Raw genomic sequence first — 19204 nt, 5'->3', positions numbered from 1 at the left:
TATATCCATCTTCAGCAGGATAAATAATCATTTTAGTTTTCTGCATATTTCCTGGCCAGATTTATGTACGTATTGCAGTGGATTTTCCTTTACATCAGCATATTAGCTAAAGACAGAGCAATTACTGGCTCACCTTGAAGTGAAGAACTGAACATAATCTAGGCCATTGCAGCAGATGGCTGTTTACACAGGAGTTTATCATTAACAGAGGACCAAACTTTCTCTAATACCAGCACAGGAAAAATAGGATGGGAGATGCTAGTGTTACTACAGAAGTTTCTGCTACGAGAAAATGGCAGAGAAGCAGGAAGGAAAATGTGCTTTTATGCCATTACAGAGATGCAATGGATTAACAAAAAAAAAAAAAAAACACAGAGTGAATGCTTGGAGATTTTCTACAAGGAACAAGATTTAGGTTCCATCTAAGTTTCTGACAGATACCCATGAATGACCCATTCTTCTATTATTAATGCATCTGATAATTGTGCTCTGTTTTCTATCATCAGCTGACTTGCAAAATGTGCCCATATACTTCAATGACTACGATATTCTCTTTCAGTACATGGAGCAAAACAGATTCCTATAGCTGATCAGATTTACTGCTATATTATATCAGAACACTGATACTATCTAGTCAAATCTCTCCATTAAACTAAAGTCCTGCTTAAACTTGTAGTGCCGGTCTAAGCAAAAAAGGAAGATATATATTGTTCTATCGGTGCTCAGGAATGGGGTGACGGCATGACATATCACCATCCAGTAGTATGTGGTATGCTGAGAAAAATTGACCCTCTCCCAGGGCAGTCTATATTGGCAACAGGTATGAGCTGGCCTCAGCCTTGCACCACTCCACAAGCAATGTCATCTGACATGTTTCGTCCCACCCACCCACTGAGGTTTAGTCAGAGGTGGGTGGGGCGAAATATGACAGAGGGCGTGGCTTGTGGAGTGGTGCAAGGCCTATACCTTTTTCATGCAAATCCAATGTGAGTTCAGCCATACAACTGTATGGCTGAATTCGCATTGCACAGACATTGCATGTGACTGGCACAGCATTGCGGAGTGAATCACATGTGATGTCTATGTTTGCAATAGCGTAAACCCAGGTTTAAGATTTACCTATGGTCCCTAAAACAAAACATAACATGTGTAAAGCATATGGACAACTTTTTACACAGGATCTTGCTGGCAGCAATTCAGTACAGCCGTGTGAATGAGACCTTATTAGGTACAACACAATTTTATGACTAGAGACTACATCACGATCTTGTAGCCTTATGCTACACAGACTGTTTAACCATTTGTACATTTGACAAGATTTAGTTTATTGATTGGCAAACATTCCCTACCTGATTTCTTCTGCCAATTCGGTTTGGAGGTGGGCATTTTCCCAGTGATTTAGTGTTCTGAAGATTTGCCCCATTTTCCACAACATGTGCTGTGCTCATCACTGCTGACATCATGGCGTTTACAGAGGACAGGTCGTTCACCTCTGATCCATTGAGAAGGCCGCTTGGTTTCATGGGATCTTTTACAGAGGCTATAAAACAAACCAGCACTCAGATATTAAACTCATCCTGTTCCCACATTTTCAATACCAATTACCTGCATTACACAGCCATACTTATTAGGTGTTCAAACTAATACAACAGAGACATCAAATGTGCTCATAGACCTAAGCTGTTTTTTGGCCAGATATGAGTGGCAGCAGACCTCCAAATCCATGCCACTTACTGATCTCTGGGGATGAATAGAGCAAATGTTTTTAAAACAATTTTCCAACAGAAGCCAGTGGCAGAGATGTCCTCAGACTTTTCCCCTCCCTTCTTAGCCATAAACAGGCATGTGTAGGGAAACCTTAGCATACATGTTACAGAAAAAAAAAGTTACCAGAAGGAGCTTTTGGCTAATGGATTGTACCCATACGGCCAACATCCCTCTGAAATACATGGGTATCCTATGTTTTAGTAAGAAAGTGCCAATAGTAAAGATGACAAAATTGAGTTCAAATATTGTGTGTGCATTACAACACAGGAGGTGGAAAAAAAATGCCATTTGGGAAAAATCTTAAGGTTTACTTTTTACAAGGCAAGGAGGACCAGGAATAGTATTCTGGACAATTACCCTTTTCAAGAACCCATTAAAAGGCGGTTGACAGGCAAAAACTGCAGGGTTGACAGTAAGCAGTTGCGTTTGAAAGACTGCTGTGCAAATACAGTGTGACATAAAATATTGCAACAACCATTTTATTCTCTAGGGTCTCTGCAAAAAATAAAATAAAAATGATATATATGTTTGGGGGTTCCAAGTAATTTTTTAGTAAAAATTTATGATTATTAACTTGTAAGCAACAAGTGTCAGAAAAGGCTTAGTCTTTAAGTGGTTAAACTGACCTAATTTACGGACCGAGACTCAGGAAAATGCTGTGTTAAGATCGCTAGAGATTTAGATTCTCGATTCTTTAACAATTAATCGTGCAGCTCTAACATGCACCTAAATGAAGGCTGGCTGAAGAAAGGTCAGTTCTCATAGCACATTTACTGTTGGAGGTGGAGAGGTGACCAAAGAAGCAGAGCTTCAGGACACATTTTTCCTTATAGTCACTTAGTGGAGTAAATTAGGGTATGGGACCTAGAACTGAAGTTTGGAGATATTTTTTGCTTTTAATACAGACCACATTTAACAAAAAAAAAAAAAAAAAACGGTGTAAATTGAAAAGTGGACAGCAAAAAGTGTTTGCAAAATACTGAATTGGGCAGATATGTAGAAGCCAAAGGAACATGCTCATTTATTTCACAGGGATACGTTACCTCCTTTCTCATTAGCTGTGAGTTCAGTTATGTTTTGAATGTCTTGTCTAACACTGCTATCTGTCATGATGGTGGCAGAGACACTGTATCTTGACTCAGCAGCAGCTCTCTCCAACACTGAAAATGAAAACATGTATGTCAGGGCGATAGCAGGCGACTTGAAAACAGCAGGCATTATTTGAATGATTTACATAAAACATACCATTGCACAGTGACAAAAGAATGTGACCATATTACCAGACTGGCATACAACACAGGTCTGTATTGTTAAGCTAAGGTACGATTTAGGCTACAGTCAGTGTCATGCTGTGTGATCAGAGGGGTGCATTGTAGCCATGCTTTGAATGCATCACTGCCATGAAAGATATGCTTTGCTGGAAACTGCACCAAAGATGCAGTATGTATGCAAAGATGCACTTTAGTATGTGAGTGTAGCCTAACAATGATCAGATTAAAAAAAAACCTGCAAAGACATATGACTTGATCTTTGCTTTGCAATTAAAGAAGTCTCACCGGAAGAACAACTTTTGTTTCTTTTTTTTTTTTCAATGGATAGAGTCATTTGTCCAATTTTGATAGGTGCTTTGGATGCTGATCTAGTGTGGTCAGCAGTTAACTGTCCCTCCACAGTCCAAAACTGCTCAAGAGGAGACAACTACCAAATTAATTTTGACTGGCAGCAAGGAGAGGGGGTCATGATGGTAATTATATCTGGCAGCAGGCATGTGAAGATGAGCACCATTATTTATAATAACACAAGCCACCAGCTAGTCTTTCATTGTGATCCCGGTCCACAGCCCGTATTTTCAGCACATGCTCACATCTACCAGCAGGACAGACTGGTTCTGTGTGGGCTACTGCATGGAGAGAATGAAGAAGGGCTGGTGTGCTGTTAGCTCCCCCATAGGAATGTTCATAAATTGGGCTTTAGCCTGGGGTGGAGCCGACAGCCCGAAGAAACAGAAAGAAATAGTCCTCTTTTTTTCTCCAAACGACAGCATGGTTTTGAACTGGACAAAGCCTTACATGCATCTTGTCCCCTGGAGGAACAAAATCTTGCTGATGAGACTTCCTAAACTGAACGTTAATAACTTTTTAAAGCAGAAAAAAAAAAAACAGTGCAGGGACGTTTTTATTCGTCATAGCAATGCATGTTACTTAGGTGGAGGCAAATGCAGGTGTTATAGTCCCAAGTCAAGAGTGTTGCCAACAGCTGCTCATTTCAAGGGCCAATCCTAAGGTTTGGAAATTTGTCCCTAGGGATATTTTTAATCCACCCCTTGCTACTGGAAAGCTGCACTGGAAAATCCTCTAAAGTTTGCATGCTGCCTCTATTCTTACCATCTATTCATACAGACTTGATTTATTAAGTTGAAACATCACTCATGAGGTACAATCTTTTTTTATATTAGGTCCTTAGTCATAATACTTACACAGGCAGATTGCTCATTTAAAATTAGAAACTTTTCTGCCAAAAAAAAAAAGAAAAAAAGCCCACATGATCTATATTATGCCCAGCATGTGATATTTCAGTTTGTGGGAAAAAATAAAAAAATCGAATGTAAAGTGTGCAAAGTTCTGCAAAGTTAACTACAGGGAAACAGCAACTGAACGTTCATCAGTGTTTTGCCACTGCTTTAAAAACATAACATCAGGAAACAAGAGGATGCAGGGAGGGCCACGATAGTCGGGAGGAGGGAGAAGGGAAGTAGCGGCTGACTAACTGCAGTCACAGCTCTGAGTCATGTAGACGATGAAACCAAAGCACACGCATACATGCAGCACAATACATTAGGCCTATGGAGCCCCAGCGATGTGAAGTGTGCTACTCATGAGCTCTCTCTCTGGAACAGATGGGAAGAAGCATACATGGCTCAGAACGTACAGGAAGGAGGGAAACCAGGATGTGCAGCATAAGGAATGTGACTGGAAGCCAGAGTAAACCCATTGCTGCCAATGTTACTGACTACCCCTGACAGCAATGGGTTAATATTCTGGGCAAATTATCACATATAAGTCAAGCAAGTCAGTGAAGCAGTGCAACGATCAAACATCCTGGTTTTCCATGGACTAGGGTGCCAATTAACCCAGCAGCGATGACACCAGGTCTTTTGTTAGCCTTTAGAGTTGTTTTTTTTTTTTTTTTAAACAGTTGACAAAGGTGTCTTTCTACTTTACAGTATAACTGTTTAGTGAAAGGTTAACGCTTTATGTGACAAGTACTGACTTCTTTTCTCAGGACAAACAATATTTTAAGCTTACAATAAAACATATGGGCCCTTATTTAATAGCGTGCCAATTCTTGAGGTAAACCTGTATTCGGGTCAGATTTACTTAACTTGTACCAGGAACCCAAAAGGTACCAGTTTCCTATCTCTATTACGCATCCTCACTTTTCTGACCTGTAGCCGGAGCCCTGAAAACAACCTGGTTCTTCCTGATAGAAGACATATTCTTTCTTCTGATTACCTCACACAATTCAGCACTTGGTGCCAGACTGTCAAATGGGGACCAGCAGGGTCAGCATAACTATGCAAATACTGACTCTCGTAATATCAAGACCCTACAGCAGTGAGTAAGGGCAACAGGAAAACATCAAAAAGGAGGACACGTATCTACAAAGCCCGAAAAATCGAGCCCTTTGTGGCTACCATGAGGGCTAATTAAGTAAAATTTGTACTGAGCACCGGTTTACTTTTAGCTCTTTTGCTAACCACAGTAACCAGCAAGAGCTGAATTCACTATGAATTACTGCTATTAAGCAGTAGCAATTACAAAATGACATCCTTTAACAACACTGATATAGTCTCTGATGTGACCCGCTATAATATATTCATATAAAAATACACAAAACTAAACAAATATTCACATTAAATGATGATTTCATTACAGTGAGGGCAAGGCGATTTTAGATTTTAACAAAAAACGATTTAACAGGTAAAAGCACAACAAATTGTTCCTCCTGACACGTATGTGCCGTTGCTTCAGCGAGTGTGCCGTTACCACATGCATGCGGGGGAGTGACGTCATCGCGGTTCTGGCTAAATCACAGTGCCGGAGCCACGATACCCAGAAGTAACCCCCAGGAGTGATGTCAGATACCAGAGCAGTGTACGGACACCACAGTGAGGGCTGCGATCTCACGTGAGCATAGTGAGCTAGTATTTTTTTTTTTTTTTTTTTAAATGGGTTAACAACCACTTTAAGCTTGCCATACTGTACTTGGTGCAAATTTTGGCCATTTCCTGCTGAACCAGCTGAATTCCGAGCTGTGGACGGCCCCGTCTCAGCCAGCCAGAAGCCCCACTGCCCTGATGGACAAAAGCTGATTGATTTTTTTTTTATAGAGTTGTCAAAGGAGCCTGATAGAAAAATGTCAGAAAAATAGTGGCTGCATCCAGCATCAGATGTACATTAGACACTATTTCGGGTATTCTGTCACACATGGGTACTGGCTGCCAGAATACAATACCTGGCAGGAGACGCAGTTAAGCATGGATGGAGGATTCTATCAGATCTAAATATGTATGGCTCTCCTTGAGCAATGATTTTCCAGCATTCAGCGCTTCCAGTGACTTGTTCTTTCTGTTCTGTTAACTAGTAACATGTACCTCCACTTGTGTTGAGAAAAGATCAGTAACATTTCATGAATGTTACAAATCATCATTGCACACTCCTACCTCCTGCTGTTTGGAAGAAGCTCGCACCCATTAGCACCCCCACTCCCCCCCGAGTCCAGCTTCCTGTTTGCTAAGTAGGAAGGTCTGCCTATCAGACACATAATCAGTCCCAGTGTGGCAATAAGAGAAGAACTGACGGAAGTTAGTTAGTTGGTCCTTTTCCATTTTATCGGTTTGTAAGTCACATAACTAAAGGTTTGTTGGGCAAGGCATGTCTTTTTGCTGATGACACAAAAGGTGTGTAAGCCCTTGTACACACGGTTGGACATTCCGACAACAAAATCCGACGGATTTTGTCCGAAACTTGTGTTGCATACACACGGTCGGAAAATCTGATCGTACGTAATGTGATGACGTTATTTCGTTACGACGGCACTACGTTCAGGCTAGTAGCCAATAGCTTTGGTCTAGGAATTTGATCCGAGCATGCGTGGCACTTTGTCCGATCAGAATTCTCTACACACTATCGGACAAAGTCCGATCGGATCATGTTGTCGGAAAGTTTTATAGCCCAGCTCTAAAACTTTGTCCGTCGGATATTCTGACGGAAACAGTCCGATGGAGCCCACACACAGTCGGATTATCTGACAACATGGTCCGATCGGACATTTTCCGTCGGAATGTCCAACAGTGTGTACAAGGGCTAATAGGGTTGATATCCCAGGAGGTGTCTGTCATTTTGTAACATGGAACATGATTTGGTATTGCTGGAAGATTGGTCAAAGCAGTGGAAAGTTTAAGGATTCTAATGTAAAATATTGCACCTAGGGAAAAAGATAGAGTACCGTATTTGTAGTAGTGTTGGCTAGCACTACAGGCAAAAGGGATTTGGGGTACTTATTTCAGATGATTGCAGCATGAGCAAACAGTGTGATCAGGCAGTGGGAATAGTGAATAGAATCCTAGGATGCATCACTAGAGGGATCACCAGCAGGAGGAAGGAGATCCGAAATCTCTTTAGTTAGACCTCCTTTATAAAACTGTCCAGTTATGGAGATCTCACTTAAAAAAAAAAAAAAAAAAAAAAAAAAGAGATTGATAAGATAGAACAAGATGAAAGGTCTGAGGAATAGAACATATCGGGAGAGACTTCAGGAACTTAGTGTACAGTCTGGAGGAAAGAAGAGAAAGGGGAAACATGATGGAAACCTTTAAATACATTAAAGAGGAATTCCAGGTATGGATATTTTATACATCGTTATGTTGGTCCAATCAGGATCAGTGCAAGTATGCAAATGCCATACCTGGCCAGTGCCTCTGGAAGCTTGATTCTGCTAATCCAGTGATCTCAAAATGCTTTCGGGTCTCATGCCAAGTGGCTGCCCTGCTGCATTCTGAACACAGGAGGTCGGCCGCTCAGCACAGATGCCATTCAGAGAATGCTTAGCAACCGACCTCTCATATTTAGAATGATGCAGCGCAAGACCCAGAACCAAGTGAAGATCACTGGAGTAGCAGTGTCCATTTCAGTGATTTCCAGCTTCCAGGGACAGTGGCCAGTCATGGTAAATGCATAGTTACATCGCACTAAACTGAACCAATGTAACTATGTATAAAATATCCATACCTGGAATTCTTCTTTAAAGGTGTGAATAATGTTTCAGAGGGCACACTTGGACTACTTGGTTGTTTATCTGCCATCACTATGTTTCTATGAGATTTCTGGTAGCTGTCTGAAATCCTAGAGCAGTGATGGTGAACCTTGGTACCCCAGATGTTTTGGAAACTACATTACCCATGATGCTCATGCACTCTGCAGTGTAGTTGAGCATCATGGGAAATGTAGTTCCAAAACATCTGGGGTGCCAAGGTTCGCCATCACTGGCCTAGAGTGTACCAAATGTCACCCAGATGCAACAGTTATAAAGGATAGATTTAAATTTTTTTGTCAGGTTTAGAAAAACATAGCTAGTAGTAGACTGAAATGAAAAGATATGGTTTAAAGTAGAATAAAACTACAAATTGGATAATATATTTTATATCATGATTAACAAAATTGTATAAAATTTGCCACCACTTCCGCTATCTTTACTGCCCCAGGAAATCGAAATCCCAGGGAGTTCTCGTGTCCGGATCTTATAACTTCCATGTAGTGCTCAGGATTGGCTCATTCCATCTCTCACCTATTAGACTACCACAGAGTAGGGTATACAAGATAGTAAAGAGGTGTGAGACATGCCCTGTTGTGGAAGATGCCAAAATCTGTTCCATTGCTTGGAAATATTGTGCTGTAGGCAGACAGCTGTTCTGCTGAATTACCAGTTTAATAAACCACAGAACACTGGTAAATCAAGGCAAGGCATATCTATATGTATCAAATGCTCTCCAGTGTTTCCATAAATCACATGTACAGTAATACATGTGATTTATGGAAACACTGGAGAACATTTGATACATAAGCAGGATATTAGTCTGTAAAATGTGAATGACATAGCCTGGCTCAGCAATGCATCTGAAAAGCTATTATACAGAACTGTAGATAGTCATTCTGGCTCTTAAACAGGGAACACCCACTACATAGACCATCAACTGTGTATGTGTCATTTTTTAAGCATGCAGAGTTGCTTGGACCGGTTAATCTCTTATATATAGAGACAGATACATTCTTTTCAGGTGACAGGCTACAGAGTGCAAAACCATTGGATGAAGCACAGGATAGTGATGTTCGTGAATGAGGAAAGCATGTAAAAAGAAGAAGATGACATCATGGCTGAAGTTCCACAGGAAGTATTTGCCAACTGACCTTCAACTACCAGGCTGCTCCCTGGCTGCTGGAAAGGCTGGAACTGGCAGGGCCCGGACGAAAAGCTAGCTGGCAACATCCCTTCAATTCCTCCTCCAGCTGGGCACCAATACACTGCAGTCTGATGGAGAGAAGACACAAGATACACATTTAATCCATATGTTATGGCACACAACTAGAAAACATTATACCAGGCATGGCATAATTCAGTTCTATCCACCTGGCTTAAACTGATCATCATCAACTAAAGTGGAACTCCAGTCGCAGTTTGAGAAGTTCCAATCCTTCCCCACTCTAAAGAAAACAATACAACAAAATGTCATTTGAGTTACACTTTTGTCAGTAAATTGTACCACAATTAAGGTGACATTTCTCATTAAAGCTGAAAAATCACACAGCCACATATCAGTCTACATATATGAATGCTGTTGCTATATTAGCACACTGCAGGCAGTCATCATTACTATAATTTCCTTTTACCATCTTGGATACATATTTGACAAAGATAATCTAAATGAGCATCCCTTAGTGTATTTCACCTTTCATTGCATTTATGGTCTTATTGTAAGGGAGGGTTTTGCGTTTCCTGTTCTGGTAGCAGCTGTGTCTAGGACATGAATTTTGAGCCGACATATGAATTGCACGAGAACGCACTCAATTTTCGATCTGCAGTGGGTGTCAATACAAAGTTAACACCACCCCAAACGCAGTGTATTTGTCCACACCTGCCTGCACTGGTGCATGTACTACTTTTGGTGTGTAGCAGTGAAATTTTAGCCTATTCAACATAAATAGGCTGAAACTGCAACGCACAGAACCGTATGTGAATTGCATAGGATCGCTCAGCGCATTCCAGTGCGAATCATGTGCAGGCATGGTGTGAACTGGCCCAAAAAGGAAAAATCTCCTTAAGGAAATCAACAGCAATAAAAACGTGACAGGGAATCTAACAAGCATTTGCTCTTCTATACTCTTGGTTTCATTCTTCTGTTCCAGAGATCTTTAGGCCTGAGGCAGGCCATACATTCTTTTTTTTCACTCAACCAGCGTAAATGAAATTAATGGAATCACTTCCACTGGGCTATTATCTTCTGCCAGAAAAGAAGCCTTCCCCACCAGCAGAATACAATGATCAGTGTTGCCGGTGATAGCCAGTGGTACTGATCATTCCGGATCAAACAGACAGGCTCATTCTACACAAGTCAAATCGATAGATCAAGTTGTGTACAACCAGCTAGCCCATACATGGATCGAAATTTCGGCTTAGTGCCAAGCTGAATTTCAATCCACACCAGCAGTGTGTTTAACGCATGCATGTTAATGTGTTGTGTTACAGCCACCCAAAAAATGTGAATGGGCTGCCTAACGCAACAACAGACCAAACATTGGGCCTGCTGTATTTTTGCTAGTGCAGAGCATTGCCACAAGTCCTAGTGATGCTGCAACACAGGTGTGTTGTAATGGTACACTGGGATGCCAGTCACAATAAATGGCACCGCAGAGCACCAAAACATGTAGTGTGTATTACTGAAGGACAGTGTAGTGAATAGACCCAAAGACCAGGGCTACACTGGAGATGAAATCTCTTTGCTAGCAAGTTGTTTAATAGTGGTGGTCAGCCCACGTGCAGCAAACTGAAATCAATATTCTGCTAAAGAGATGACTGCCAACCAGTAGCCATTTTACTAGCAGCAATGAGATTTAATCACAAGTGTAGACATAAACTAAAAAGTTTGTGAGACAGCATCTAGAATTAATTAGTTGTTGGCCCCGCAAAGGTCTAACGACTGCCAGTGTTCTAATAACCTCTCCCCAATCTACAGAACTTTAAAACTTGGGAGTTTTTCTTAAGGAAACCTTCTTTCAAGGTATAGTTTTATACTTATATTTACATGGGGATGTGATAGCATATTCACAGGTTTTTTTTTTTTTTTTTTTTTAAGGTCTATATTGGATGCAGAACTATATTTTAGGCCTCTGAAATCCTTTGAGGGCCTATGCGTGGAGGGGAACCACACATGTCACTTCTGTATAAACAAATTGAGGGTCTAGGAGATATTTATTGGACCTACAGGTAAGCCTTAATCTAGGCTTACCTGTAGGTCAAAGTGGTTTGTAAGGGTTTACAACCACTTTAATTACATAATTTGGAAGGAAGTAGGGAACACGATTAAACAATTGACATTGGTTGACCTTGGTACGGACCCTCTGGGATATCTCCTGCACTTAAATGAGTTGCCCATACAGGCCTATAAAAAGTCGCTGGTAGCGCATATGCTGAATGCTGCCCGGGCATGTATCCCAGACTACTATTACTACTATTACACCTTCTTTCAAAGACTGGTTCTCTAGACTAGATGGGATTAGGACAATGGAATGGACAGAGTCTTTCTATGGTAGAGAGGAGGAATGCAGGGACACCTGGCGGCCAACAACCTTTGCTTGTACACCCCAGTATGTTGATTGCTTCCCCGTTTAGGTTAGGAATGAAGATCTATAATGGCAGGCCGGGTTTCATGGGGTAACTTTGGGGGGGGGGGGGGGGGTAGGTTGACGGAAGCCGTGCAGGTTAGGAGTCTGAACTAGTTAGTTAGTCGTTTCTTTTTTTTGTTTTGTTTTCTAAAAAAGAAAAAAAAAGAAAAATTCACATGGTACTTCATTCTTAGTATCCCAACAAAGACTTTGTCCTCTACTGGATGCAAATAGACTAATGGTAACAGCTGAGAACAGATCAAACTTATACATAAACAATGCTATCTCCCAAGGATGTATCTGGTACCCTAGAGATAGCTAATCACCCAAATCTCATATCTTCAGATTGGACAAAGGGAGACCAATGTATTTTAGATTGTCCATTAAAATAATACCCTACGTGGACTTCTCTTAGATAAAAGGGGTGTATATTATTTATTTTGCGAGGTTTTAGAGAAAGCTGAATCCGTGACCAGTTGTGCTGGGTTGGATATTTTAGTCTGTAGTTAAAAAAAGATTCAGCTAAAGTTTTGCCTAGCTATGCACTTTTATTCGATAAGATACAATCATACAAAGATGTTCCGTCAGTCAGCTTTGCAAAAGCGATTTCAAGCATTGTGACACTGCGCAGTGGAGAAATCAATGCAGTACTTCTGGTTTGTCATGTGAGAGTCGAAGGATGCTAGAGCACATTCCTAGTCAAAGTTCACAGAAATGAAATGAGGAAGGCAGACGATGGAGTTGTCAGAAAAAAAAAAAAAAGCTAGTTCCTTCATAGGTCCTTTTACTGCTGAGCAGTCACTGCAACAAGGACAATACTATCAAAGTTTTCACAATCTCTGATACGTGACTTACTTACAGAGCAGAGGGAAGCATGGAGGAGCTGTAACGCACATGTGTGTGTTAGAAACATATTGGAAACATTGGCACCATCATCTCCTAAAATGCTGAAGTCTCTAAAATGTTCCACTCCTTACTTCGACTATATACTTGGAACTAATTTGTGGCTGGTGAAATTAGTTAAAAAAAAAAAAAAAAAAGGGGGAAGAAGATCAAACCTAAGTAAAGAAAGTTTGGATTTGGAGAAATATGCATGTATGCTATACGTGGGTATAATATATGCGAGTACCAATGCATGGCCGTGCACAGCCATTCATTACTATAGGAGGCTGTACGCAGCACATGGGCTTACATGGGGCAGAAAAAAAAAAAGCCAGGATTTTACATTGTATGACCCCAATGTGCCCATGCATACATACATATACACACACATCACATATTGTTCTATTTTCTAAGTAATGGTGCTGGCCTGTTTCTAGTTTGGAAGTATAAAAAGTAGCACCCATCTGGACCATGCAGAGAATACTTGCAGTAAATAGTGTTAACAGGTACCCAGCTCCATCTGATTGTACTTTGCCTTATATACACAGCAGTAAGAGCTAATGATTATACATGGATGAAGCAATCGCATGTACAAAGCAAGGGCAGCTCACCCCGTGCAGATGCTTTATTTTCTTTGTACCCTTGTGAGCAGACCGGCCCCACCCTTCCCTTCACACTAGATAAGCACCAATCTTACTCCACGAGTCCAATACTTATACAGCCTTGCAGTATACTTCGCTATTGATCGGATGCAGCTGTATTCTTCCATACAAATGTTCTTTCATGCTATTTATGAAATGAGGTTACAGGACACAGTTTTAGCCAAAAGAAAATGACTAATAAAAAAGTGAAACAGCAAGCGCTGCTCGCTTACTTTACTAATGGAATTCAACAAAACCGATTGAATCACACAAGCCATGCACCTTGATTTGGGCTTCAGGAGAAATGACACTTGTATTATATATACTATATGTGTGCACTGGTCTGTGTTCTTAGAAATCTCTTCCTTGAAATAAGGGCTTTCCTTTATTTAGCTGTGCCGTTCTCTGATGGAATGTGTGAAAAACCAGTGCACTCTGGGGAGATTAACACCCTGCTAACCAGCCAATCCAAATGCTGCGTTCACTTACAAAGAGATCTCTTTAGCCTATAATCTGACAGAATGTTCCACATAATTACAGTCACGCTAATGAGTATGAATTTAAAGAAACAGACTCCGCTGCAGCGGCCTCCTTTTAGCAAAGTTTCAGGAATAGATCAAAACAAACTGGACAACATATGAACAGATGAGAACTTCAAACGATAAACAGACTAGGGCTCATGCACAAAACGCAGTCGGGCATACAGCGCACAAACTCAGCGGATTTCACAGCAAAGGCGGGCATTAGCAAGGTGTGTTCTGGTGCCAGTAAGAATTAATGGTACGGCTGGGCACCTGCAAAAGGGATACATTTTTTATGTGTGCAGGAACATTTATTCCTGCAACATACAAATGTGAAGCTAGCCTTAAGGTTCACACTGACTGCGGGAAATGAAATTTTGCGAGTTCATCTGAAAGCGCACGATTTTCATTCCTGCATGTCAGTTCTGACTTTGGGGGGCGATTTCAGAGACATCTGCAGGTTTCTGCACACGTCAATGGAAATCACACCCCAAAAATAGTACAGAAACTACTTTTGGGAATCAGTGCGGCGCCGCACACCGTTGCACCGATTCGGACGCTGCCATTGCCGCCAAATTAACATGTCAAATAGCATGCCAAAACGCATCAATGTGAAAAAGGGCTTAGGCCTGTAATATAAATTTAACAAAAAAAAAAATAAAAAAAAAAAAAGTGTCCTCCCCCACCCCCTTCAGTCCAAAAAAAAAAAAAAAAAAAAAAAAAAAAAAAAATCCTCATAGCAGCGATATGTTGGTTGACCTTTGGCTTTAGTTCTACTTTAGGCAAAAATCACAAAAAACAGATATAAGCTGAACCACATTAATGCAATTCGAGTTTCATAAATCTTTTTAAATATGCAGCTTCAATTAAAATAATATCTGGTGATCCTGCCAGAAGGTCCCCGTTTAGAAGCTTCCTGTTATGCAGTGGCAACTATCCAGCGTTGTCACCCCGTTACATGCACCCTTGGCAGAGACTACTATGGCCATGATGACATATGGTATGGTGCACAGTTCTGTACAATGATGTGCAGCTGACACTGTTATGTAGACAGGAAGAGCCTAAAAGAGGCTGGAAGAGATCAGCAGCACTGAGATGCCAAAATGCGAAAACAGTATTTTAAGTCAAATAAAGCAGTGACAATTACTTACGCTACACAATGCCTTTGAAAACTAAAATGTCGTTCAGGTAGGGTTTAGATCTACTTTAATTAAATAGAGATCAAACCCAAACTGAACAAAGATTTTCCATTCCCATCCAACAGATGCCCTACAAAACCTCTGATCCAATCGTTTCCCTTCCTATAAAAAGGTCAAATTCTTACAGGACTGTCAGAATCAAATTGTTCAGGAATTTTCCTCCATACATGGGAACCTCAAGTGGTCAAAAACGGGCCCTTTGATTCAAGCCTTGGTGAACCAAATATAGCAAACAAAACTAAGCTGTGGATGTTAAATATTAGTTTACTTTTCTCATAGTAGCCACAAAAAAAAAAAAAAAAAACACGACCTTCAAATGTAAAATGGGACCGAAGCAGGAGCAGCGCGAAGAACTGTAGTAGAGGGGTGTGGACAACACAGTCTTCTGCTGGGGTTGCTACAATACAGTGTTTTGGAGATGGATTTCCTGCTGCTGTGAACCATGCTGTCGCTCTTGGCTGAAGAGGTCTGTTCAGCTGGTTTAAATATTACTGCTTTGAGCTTTGGACCGTTGCCCATGTGAAGATCTTCCCAGAAGCCTTTTCAGCAGCTTGATGCTCAGAGCTTGCTTTTAAGTCAGAAAACTTCTGAACGCTTTACTGTCTAGATACAGAGCATTTATCCAGCAGACTCACTTTTCATGTGTGCCTTTGCAAGAAAAAAAAAAAAAAAAAAAAAAAAACCTTCAGTGCCATTTGGGACTGTCATTTGACCAAATGTGAAGGTTGGAATTGACTACAAAAGAAAGCTTTCCCAACTGATGATGGAACACAAATTCCATAGATCTAAGGAAATTCAGATTCCTATGAAAGCATACATGAGCAGCTTCCTGCATTCCTGCCATCTTTTACTGACAGCATCATTACATGTAAAACACTTTAAAAAAATCAAATTTTATCAGATTTCATGCTTAATGTATATAGTAATAACCAGCACAGGGCAACCTACAGGAAGACTGAGGGAGCCCATTAATGTAATTTATGTATTAACATGCATTGCATTAAAGCGGAGGTCCACCCTAAAGTGGACCTTCCACTCATCGGAACCCTCCCCCCCTCCGGTGCCACAATCGGCACCTTTCAGGGGGGAGGGGGGTGCAGTTACCTGGACTTCCGGGATAGCTCTCTGCGGAAAGGGGCGTAACTTACGCCCCTTTCCGCAAGTGCCCGCCCCTTCCCGCAAGTGCCCCGCTGCCTGCTGGGAAACACACAGATCCCAGAGGCAGCGGGGAGCGTCCTTATTGCGCAGCGCGATTCGCGCATGCGCAGTAGGGAACCGGGAAATGAAGCCGAAAGGCTCCATTTCCCGATTCCCATACCCAAGATGGCGGCGGCAGGACCCGACAGACGACCTAGAGATCGGCTTCGGGTGCCGACATCGCGGGCATGCTGGACAGGTAAGTGTCACTATTTTAAAAGTCTTTGTAGTATTTGTAGCTGCTGGCTTTTAAAAAAAAAATAAATAAAAAAAAATAAAAAAAAACGCGGAGTCCCGGTGGACTCCAGCTTTAAATAGCCCATCCACTCGGGCCACGCACCACAACGTTTAAAAAAAAAAAAAAAAAGACACGGCACCATTTTTTGGAACGTAGAAATGAATCGCACCACAATGCTCAGAACACAAATAACTGTGCATTGCAGTAATGCGCACACATGTGAATAGGCAAGTGGAACTTTGGACAAAAAAATAAAATAAAATATGACTGGGCGGAGGGAACCACGCATTCGTCTAAGGCTCGCCAGTTCCTAAATGTCTTGTAGGACAATTTCATGGGCCAGATGGTAGACGCACCAACTATAAACAAGGCGTTACTAGATCTACTGATTACCAACAATACAGACCTGATCACGGATGTGGAAATACGGGGGAATTTAGGAAACCGCGATCACAGGTCAATTGGCTTCAGTATAAATCACACAAATAGGAAACACTGAATTTCAAAAGAGCCAACTTCCCTAAACTACGAACCTTGCTGGAAGATATAAATTGAGATAAAATCTTAGAAACAAAGAACACGGAGGAGAGATGGGTTTGCTTTAAGAGCATATTAAATATGGGCATTAGCCATTGGGAAATACATTTAAAAGGGTGAACAAAAGTTTTGGATGGCTTAACTCCCATGTAAAAATGCATATAAAAGTAAAAGTAAAAGGAGATGGCCTTCAAAAAATATAAGGCTAAAGATTATTATCAGCATTCAGACTTTACAAAGAATGCAACAAGATATGTAAGGGTGCAATTAGGGTGGCTAAGATAGAACATGAAAACACATAGCGGAGGAGAGCAAAAAACAAACATCTCAAGAAATTCAAAAAAGTATAATGTCTAGGTTTAGTCCTCTAAAGTATAATGGCTCGGTACCGAATCAATTGGGATAAAGTCGCTCTACTCCCCAGGTGGTCTTCTTTCTCCCTATTGTTCTTACTCAATGGTATACACGTCCATTAAAACAAAGTATTTTTCTGGCTAGGAGGTTCCCTCTACTGTTCTGGTTGAACTACAGGATATAACTATTGGAGTCTCTACACCACAGTCTCCTGTTTTAACGTTGTAATGGAACCTTGACTGTTACCCCACTAATGTACATAGACTTGTTTGGTAATTTCTGAATATTGCCTATTATTGGATATGGTTGGTTGACATGTTTGTTTTTTTGCCTTTCTGTACAATCCGCATATCTTAAATAAATAAATCAACAGTACCTGCACCCAAAAGTACTTTGGGAACTCAGTCAAGTAATTGCCACACCATTGGTCCTAATTTTTACTGACAATCTACTGACTGGAATGGTACCAGCTGATTGGAGAAAAGCCAATGTAGCGCCAACATTTAAAAAACTGACAAAATACATCCCTTGGAATTACAGACCAGTTAGCCTAACATCAATAGTATGCAAGCTCTTGGAGGGGGATGATAAGGGACTATATACAAGATTTTTAGTAATGAAAATGATATCATTAGCAGTAATCAACATGAGGAATCGTTCTTGCCAAACCAATCTATTAAGCGGAGGAGGAGGTGGTGCCATCTAAAGGAAGGCCCGTAGATGTGGTGTATCTGGATTTTGCAAAAGCATTTGACACAGTTCCCCATAAAACTTTTACAAAGTAAGGTCCGTTGGCATGGACCATAGGGCGAGTACATGGATTGAAAACTGGCTACAAGGGAGAGTTCAGAGGATGGTGATAAATGGGGAATACTCGGAATGGTCAGGGTGGGAATGGTCAGGGGTGGGAAGTGAGGTCCCCCAGTGTTCTGTGCTGGGACGAATCCTGTTTAATTTGTTCATAAACGACCTGGAGGATGGGATAAATGGCACTAGTAGTCCTGCAACAGCTGGAGGGCCGCCAGTTTTACACCCCTGACTCTAGTTGCCAGTCCCATTGCCTACTACCTCTTGGGAGATGTCACAAGTCCCAGAAGGCTACAGAACCATTCACAAAAGAGCAGTGCAACTCATGCACGCACCAAATGAGAAGCCGGCTGTGAAGCCGCAAGAAGTCACAGCTGGCTTCTCACACGAAAGATGCTAGAGCCATGGACCCAAAGAACTGGCTTGGGTGAGACGACGCTGGATCCTTGAACAGGCGAGTGTCGTTTTATTAAAAGTCAGCAGCTACAAAAAATGTTATTCTTAGAGTCAAGATCCTCTTTAGGACGAAATCATAATTTACAATCATTATACGGTTTCTATCATGTTATCCCATAATCTGATCAAAATATGAGCGTATTCCTAAACAAAGATTCTCAGTGCTGCTGATTGAAGCAAAACAATTGATAATATTCCGCCCTGGTCGATCGACTCAGTTTGATCTAACACGATCAAAAAATTTGTCTAAACCAAAATCAGAAGGGAAGTAACGCCTATTTGATGGTTTATGGATCGGATCGTTTGTGATCTCACAGGAGATCAAACAGTGCCTTCACACCATTACAGAAAGTGGGGCATAAACAGATCTACTGTCAGGATTAGCAGGTAATAAAACAAAAACAGCTGTGTTAATGCTAATGACAGACTGCAAAAATCTGTCTTTTTTTGTTTTGCCTATACTTTTGTTTTAAGTTCAATAGATCTAAATGTCATCTTCTCATACGTTTACCTTGCCCAAGTAGAGCAGCGAACTAATGATCCAAGTGTAACCCTACACTCCTATGAACAAAGCTTGCAGCATCAGAGAGCTCCAAGACAACAGCTTCCTGGGCAGCACAAAGTGCCTGGAACTGTACCATTTAACACCTAGAGACAAACAGTCCAC

At 41.2% G+C, this 19204-nt stretch overlaps 1 protein-coding gene across 1 annotated transcript in view; it reads right to left on the bottom strand.

Annotated features, from left to right (window-relative positions):
• Positions 1-19204, bottom strand: part of RREB1 (ras responsive element binding protein 1) — a 120747-nt gene that overhangs the window by 40792 nt on the left and 60751 nt on the right. The window contains exons 3-5 of the mRNA XM_077492147.1: positions 9234-9354; positions 2811-2927; positions 1350-1540 (exon numbers count right to left, since the gene is read on the bottom strand). Coding sequence (XP_077348273.1) covers positions 1350-1540; positions 2811-2927; positions 9234-9354 — 429 coding nt within the window. The remainder of the gene's footprint in view (positions 1-1349; positions 1541-2810; positions 2928-9233; positions 9355-19204) is intronic.

Source organism: Lithobates pipiens, unplaced genomic scaffold (assembly GCF_037356315.1).
Source record: "Lithobates pipiens isolate NorthernLeopardFrog02 unplaced genomic scaffold, aLitPip1_a1.2 Scaffold_19, whole genome shotgun sequence".
Lineage (NCBI taxonomy): Eukaryota > Metazoa > Chordata > Amphibia > Anura > Ranidae > Lithobates > Lithobates pipiens.
This window is presented reverse-complemented; position numbering and strand designations above follow the sequence as displayed.